The following is a 7,295-nucleotide window of genomic DNA, read 5'->3' as shown; positions in this document are numbered from 1 at the left end:
AAACAGTGGCTGTGAGGAGAAAGTTGGGAAAAAACTGTGTCCTCCACACCTGCATCTGAAAGGATGGAGGTCCCGAGATCGTTTTGAGCTGAACCAGGGCGAATCAAGGAGCAGAGCCGCAGATCCCTGAGAGTTCACAGCTTTGCTGAGATAGTGGTGGCATCCATCTCCCATTCTGGGACGTCACCAACCCCCCCCAGACCCCACACCAGCCATCCCTGGGGAAGTCCGGGGTGTTTGCAGCGGGCAAGGAAGGCACCATGGTGCCACCAGGCGAGAGTCCCCACGTCCCCAAAGCCACCCTGCCGCAGTACAGCACGAGAGCACACGTCTTCTCCAAACCTTGGAGCATCTCCACCCTTCAAAGTCAAAGGGTTGGGCTCCCTCTCAGCCGCAGCCAGCCTTCTGCTCTCCCGTAACCTCTAATGTCACTCACTGAACGTGTTTTATGGCTTTTGGAGAGGGAGCGAAGACACCCTGCCTCAACCTCTTTTTTTTTTACAACAGATGCTTCTTCTTCAAGGAGCCACAGAGAAGGACTGAAAGGTGCTGGGATATTTGCAGCCCAGAAGATGAGAGGTTGCCAGGACCTCCACCTGGCCCACCGACTGCCTTGTTTTCGAAAGTGCTATTGATTCATTAAATGTAGCAATTAAATGTGATAAATGGGCCCCAAAGTGCTATTTTGGGGGAGAAGAGGCTCTGTCCATGAGTGTTGCAGTGCACAACCCACCGGCTCTCCCCACTCCTCCTCCTTCGGCGCAAGAGTTGATGCTGCCCCGCGCTTAAATATTAAACGGCACCCAATTATTTGATATATTTCCAAGTTTGTTCTTTTCCCCCTGCACCTCCCACAAGCTCAAGCCAAATAATCACACCAGGATTCAAAATTTAGCCAGTCAGTCCCTGCAAAATTCAGGAGAGCTTCAGGGAGGGGGAAGCTCAAGGTGTGTGTGAGGGGGGAAATCCTTTGGGAAAAAGGTCAGGATCAGAGACAGGGGCGGGAAGGAGGCGAAAAATCAAGATCCAATAGAAAATGTGCACGGGACGGAGTTCATTCAATGCAACCCCCAGCTCAGGTTCGTAGATGTATTTAGGCACCCAAAGAAGGTCCAGCACCCAAATCCTGCTGCTGACTGAACACAGCGCACCCAGCCCCTGCTTGTGCATCCAAAAATCTCATGCCTACCCTAACACTGTCCCCCATGGCCAGGAGTTTGTGATCCCAGAGTCACAGCAGCCTGTGCCCCCCCCAGCCCTCAGCAGCCCCCCAGGATGGTGGCAAGACCAAGGCAGGCTTTGCAGCAGAGGTAATAACTTTTATTAGCCTGGCGGATACAATAAAGAGAAAATAAAGCCGGGAGCGCACAAGGGGCCAGCGCCACGTGCCTGGCGCCGCTCGGGTTATTTATTTCCAAGCCAGTCTAATAAAAGCGATGACCTCTCCATCCCTCGGCATCGCCTCTCCCAGGAGCACGGATTGTGTTGGTGGATGGACCTCACCTCACGGCTCCCCGCGAAGCTGGCGAGGGGATGGGGACCCACGAGGGACGATGCAAGCGAGTTCCGAAAAGCCAAAGCAGTGATCACTTGGAGGCAGCGGTGAAAAACCTGCCCGTGCCTCCCCCCGCGATACATCCCTCAGGGATGCCGCAGGGTGTCCGGCTTGTTGGGCAATGGGGACCAGGGCTGGAAGGGGACCAGGACAACCCCCAAATCCTCCCAGGGCTGGGAAGAGACCGGGACAGCCCCCATTCCCTCCCCAGGGCTGGGATAGGGGCGCCCGCAGCAGCCTCCCGCTCCCCCCGTGGTGGGAAAGGACCGGGACGCTCCCCAAATCTTCTCCAGGGCTGGAGGGGCACTGGGACATCCTCTAACCCCCGCCGGGTTGGAAGTGGACCAGGACGGCTCCTAAATCCTCTCCGTGTTGAAAAGGGACCGGGACAGCCCCCAACCCCTCCCCGGGCTGGAAGGGGACGGGGACACCCCTTAAAGCTTCCCCGGGCTTGATGGGGACCGCGACATGCCCCAACCCCTCCCTGGGATGGAAGGGACCGCGTCAGCAGCCCCCGCCCCGCAGCGGCGGGGACCGGCGCTTGTGAGCGGTGCCGAGTCGAGCTGAACCGAGCCAAGCTGAGCCGTGCCAAGCCGAGCCCAGCCGAGCCGAGCCCAGCCAAGACGCGCCGAGTCCAGCCGAGCCGTGACAAGCCGAACGGAGACGAGCCCAGGCAAGCCGAGCCCAGCCGAGCCGTGACAAGCCGAACCAAGCCGAGTCCAGCAGAGCCGAGCGCAGTCGAGCCGAGCCGAGCCGAGCCGCGCCTCGCCGAGCCGAGCGGAGCCGTGACAAATCGAGCCGAGCCCAGCGAAGCCGAGCCGTGAGAAGCCGAGCCCGGCCAAGCCGAGCCCAGGGAGCCGCGCCTCCCCCCCGACGGCAGCTTGCCCGCCGCGCTCCTCCGCCCAGCCCGCAGCGCCAGGCAGCCCCAACCCATCCCCCTTCCCTCTCCTCCTCCTCCTCCTCCTCTTCCTCCTCCTCCTTCTCCTCCTCCCCCGTCTCTCCCCCCAGCCCGATTTGGGCAGCAGCGCGGCCGCCGCTCCCCGCAGAGCCGCCGTGTGCGGGCGCCGCGCCGGAGGCAGCTCAGCCCCGGGCGGGGCTGAAGGGAGGCAGGTCCGTCCCCCCCACTCCCCGACTCCTCCATCACCCCCCTCTCCATCACCCCCCCCCAGCCCTGCATGCCCGGGCAGCGAGCATGGCCCGCAGGCAGGTGCGGGCAGCGGGCAGCGGGGGCTGGTTGCCCTGGCTGGGGTTCGCTTTGCTGCCTCTGGCCGTGACCCCCGGCGCCCCCCCCGGGAGCTGCCCGTCCGCCTGTTACTGCGTGGCCACCCCGGAGCTGGTGCAGTGTCGGTACGAGAGGTTGGAGGAACCCCCGGGAGAGTTGCCGCTCACCGTGCACAACCTCAGCATCGTCGGCAGCAACCTGAGCGTGTTGCATCGCGCCGCCTTCGCCGCCCGCCCGCTGCCGGACCTCCGCTTGCTCCGCTTGCACCACGATAACATCCAAAGCGTCGAGGACATGGCTCTGCAAGGCTTGCCCGCCCTGCGTACCCTCGACCTGAGCCACAACCCGTTGCAATCGGTGGCCGCCGGTGCTTTCGCCGGCGTGCCGCTGCTGCGTACGCTGCAGCTCAACCAGGCGCTGCTGGCCGCCCCGTTGGAGGACCAGCTCGCCTTGGCCCTGCGCAACCTCAGCTTGCGGCGCTTGGAGCTGGCGGGCAACGCGCTGCGGGCGCTGCCGACCGCCCTGCTGCCCGCCGGCCTGGAGGAGCTGGACCTGCACAACAACTCGCTGCAGCGGCTGGCGGCCCCCGAGCTGCGGATCCTGGACGCGCCGGGGTTGCGGGGGCTACGGCTGACGTTGGGGAACAACCCGTTGAGTTGTGACTGTGCCCTGCGCCCGTTCCTCGCCTGGCTACGCGCCGCCGCCGCCCGCGTGCCCGACGCCCGCAGCCTGCGCTGCACCGCGCCCCCGCCGCTGCGCGGGGCCGTCCTGCTGCGGCTGCGGCCCGAGGGGCTGGCGTGCACGGGCGAGGAGGACGGCGAGCCCGGCCAGCTGGAAACGGCCTCGTACGTCTTCTTCGGCATCGTGCTGGCCCTCATCGGCATCGTCTTCCTCATGGTGCTCTACCTGAACCGCCGCGGCATCAAGCGCTGGCTCCACAACCTTCGCGAGGCTTGCCGCGACCAGATGGAGGGTTACCACTACCGCTACGAGCAGGACGCCGACCCTCGCCGTACCAGCGCCATCGACACCCCCGGCCTCTGACAGCATCCCCGGCGTCCGCCCACCATGCCACCCCTCGACGCCTCCGCTCCCGGCATCCACATCCCCATCCCCTTGCCATGGCACCACCGAAATTAGTTTCCGAGGACACATCAGCCTCAGGGATGGGTGCTGGGGTGCATCAGAATGGGGTGCACCCTCCCCGGGGGGCTCCAGACCGTGCCAGAATCAACCCCGTCGCGCTGATTCCCGCAGGCTGGATCCGTTTTCCCCATCCCAGCGCTCACGGGCCGGGGATGCGCATTCGGATCACCCCCCCGGGTGCCGTAACGCTCACCCCGGTGCTGCCGGGAGGATTATGAGCTGCTTCTCGTGTCTCCTCTCCAGCAGTGGTGGTGGTTTTTTCGGTGGCTGTGGGATGCTGTGAGTGTCTGCTTGGCACATCCCAGGACGCAGTGAGCAATACCTGAAACTGTCCTCCTGGATGTTCCTGGAGCCTGGACTTGACTTTGACCATGTACAGCTCTCTTTCCTATTAGATTTCTATTTGACAGATGCAAAACTTAATGTGATTTCTTTTTTTTTTTTTTTCCCTTTTGCTCCAAACACAGAGTAAAACACACCGGCCAGCCGCTCCCCCTGAGAAGCGACGTGCTTTTCCGAGCCCGTTTAATCCATTTGGTTTTGTTTGATGACATTTCCAGCTCTTTCCAGGCACAAAACGATGCAGCTGTGTAGGAAACGCCTCCGCCGGCTGCATGCATGTTCCCCAGGGCACATGGGGCCAGCCCTTTTCTGCCTCTAAAATATATCCTAGACTAGGCTGTCTCGGCACTTTGTAATTTAAAACGAGCAAAGCAAAAGCTCTCGACCTAGTTTATCCACCCGTGTTTGCTTTAGAACCGTGCCTGTTACTATATCTTAGAGCAAATATATTGAAAGCTGCATCCACTCTTATCGTCTATTTTCTATAAAGCTGCTTGCAATGGTTTCTGAATATCCCCCTGGCTGAGGCAATGTTACTGCGGTTGGTTGCTGGGTAAGGCAGCTGTGGGCTCCTCTGTAATTTTGCTGGTGCTTAGAAACTTTTTTTCCTGGGCTGGTTGGTGGCCAGGGATGCAGAGAGGTTTTGCACGGCTTGTGCAGAGCTCAGGCTCTGCCAGTCCTGGTAACGGGGCAGAGACTTGGGAAAATTGTCCAGGTAATAAGTTTCTGAAGTGTATTTTATCTCCTGTGTGTTTTGGTACCTAATTTGTGAGATATCAGAGTGCGGAGCATCTACAGATGCAGGGAGAGGCAGCGCGGGGCTGCAACTCGCAGCATTTCCCAAAATGAAACTGTAGATCTTGCAATGAGGCATCTTAAAACGCTGAATTTCGGTACCAGGCTAAAAAATTAAGTGTTGCATTTTGATGCGTCTGCGTTTGCCTTTCTCCGTACTGGGAAGCTGATACGGGTGAGGACGGGGCTGCATCCTCGCAGCCGGCGCCGGTGTTTGCCGGGTGCTTTGGGGTCCCTCACGTGGGGAGCAGCAGGTACCCGGCATGGTGGGTTTGTAAAGAAGAGTTTTGTGGGATTTACGGTCCCCTGAGCCTGTGTGTGTGTGTGTACTCAGCCGTTGCGCTGGGCAGAAAGCTTTGCTGGGTGAAAGCACAGTTATCATTAATATTTCCATCCCCGGCATGCCTGGAGTCACCGGGAAGGACGTGACCTGGTGCAGGGTCCTTTGCATTTTCCCCCCTTTCCTTTTTTCGCCTTTTGCATTTTCCCCCATTGCTTTTCCTCCCCTTGCAAGTCCAGGGTGGAGGTGGCCAAGCCGGTAGGGAAATGGGGCTGGGATGCGCACGAAGCCGCTCGTCTGAGCTGTGTTCAGGTAGGGGTACGGCACTGGGAGTCAAAATGATTTTCCTGGGTGCTCTGGGCTGGTCCTGCTCAGCAGGGAGCTGGTTCCCACTTCCCAGGGAAGCCCCAGAGACCCCCAGAGCTCAGCTCATTGGAGACGAGTTGTTCCAGCAGAAACTTGTTGCATTTCGGGGACCTTTCCCTGAGGTTTTCTCGCTATCCCAGGAGCTTGTGGGCTCCGGTCCCACCTCACCATCCCATGCTAAAAGTTAGGGGGCAGGTTTATAGGGGAGAAATCTCAGCCTGTCCCTCACCCTCATCCGCTTTCCCACCTCCTCCCTCTGTTTTCCACCCTGGTGCAGCCAAAACACATCCCCAGAACAAGAGAAAGGGCTGAGGGGTGGATTTCACACCCTGTGCCGGGAGCAGATGGTGCTGAGCATCGCAGGTTATCCCAGGTTGCAATTCCACCGGAGCAGCATCAATTTTTTGGGATGATGCTGGGAAGTCCTGCTGAGATTTAACATCTTGCAGTGAGGAGGAGGCTGCCAGTGCCTGGTGATAGATAACGGGAAGGAAATCGCCTCCGGGCAGATAAAAAATTGACCAAACATGTCCCGGCCCCGAAACCCTTTGCCGAACGGCATGGCCGGTGCGGGCAGCTGGTTGCTCCAGCTTTTCCTGAGGTCAAAGAGAGGGATGCGGTGGCTTTTGGTCCCCAGGGATGAGGACGCTCCTCTTTTCAGCACCGGGAAGTTCGAAGCATCGTGCTCCGCATCCTCGCTGGGTGCACTGACCCCCTCCGGGGAGGCAAAGCCCCGCCAGCCCGGCAAAAGTGACGTGCGAGCAGTCGGACGCGGGTGTTTGGGTAGAAAACCAGCTGCAGGAGCGTAATTCTTGCGGTTTGTTAATGTTAATATTATTCTGCACAGCACATACCCCACGCATGACAAGCCAGCAGGGTTTGGGAACCTCGGGGTTAGTGAAACCAAGACTTGTCACCAAGCCGCGACTCAAAAATGTGCTTTTTGGGTTCCCAAGGACAGCTGTGTGTTCAGAGCAACGCGGTCGCTGTCGTGTTTCCGTGTGGTCCCTCTCCACAAAGGTTACTCTGGCTTCTCCTCAAGCCGAACAAGTTGCAGGATATAAACAGCTTTTGTGATATGAATCAAGCAAAGGATGCTCGGAGCCCTCTGCGGTGGCTCATCACCAAAAACCAGGGGAAAAACCCAAAAAGGGCTGTGTATAAATGCTTATAAGCTGTCGCTGCTTTGCAATCCAGCGTGGTCTTTCAGATTTGCTTTTCAACCCTTATTTCCCAAAGTTCTCAGCCATTTCTTGGCCCGGTCTGACCAAGATTTAGCTGAGGAGGTGGATGTGGGGGCAGCGTCCATCCTCTCCCCGCACACATCCTTGTGGGGTTTAAGTGCCCGTGTCGCTGGACCAGGGCAGCCCAAGAGCATTTCAAGAAGGATTTTTGCTCGTTTTTGGTGAAAATTGCTCCGTGGCATTCAGAGCTACAAGAGACACGCTGAGCCTGGTTTCATTTAGTGCAGAAGAGGCCAAAAATGCCGGCGTTTCCATTGCCGCGTGATTTATCCAGTGGAAATAACGGGGCTGGAGCATCATCCTCATCCCCACTGACCATGGAGATGCAATGTCCCAGCACTTGGG

General features: G+C 59.0%; 1 protein-coding gene across 1 annotated transcript; it reads left to right on the top strand.

Moving 5' to 3' along the window:
- The first annotated feature begins 2,479 nt into the window (after positions 1-2,479).
- On the top strand, positions 2,480-5,488 carry TPBGL (trophoblast glycoprotein like). Its single transcript, XM_065658712.1, has one exon. The coding sequence runs from the start codon at positions 2,748-2,750 to the stop codon at positions 3,819-3,821; it is 1,074 nt and encodes a 357-aa protein (XP_065514784.1). The 5' UTR covers positions 2,480-2,747; the 3' UTR covers positions 3,822-5,488.
- Positions 5,489-7,295: the final 1,807 nt, after the last annotated feature.

The sequence above is a fragment of the Caloenas nicobarica genome, chromosome 1 (assembly GCF_036013445.1).
Source record: "Caloenas nicobarica isolate bCalNic1 chromosome 1, bCalNic1.hap1, whole genome shotgun sequence".
NCBI lineage: Eukaryota > Metazoa > Chordata > Aves > Columbiformes > Columbidae > Caloenas > Caloenas nicobarica.
The sequence above is the reverse complement of the archived record's forward strand: the minus strand, read 5'-3'. Positions and strand labels throughout refer to the sequence as shown.

Bases quoted from the DNA above. Each gene is read 5' to 3' on its own strand.
- TPBGL (XM_065658712.1), top strand. From the start codon at position 2,748: ATGGCCCGCAGGCAGGTGCGGGCAGCGGGCAGCGGGGGCTGGTTGCCC.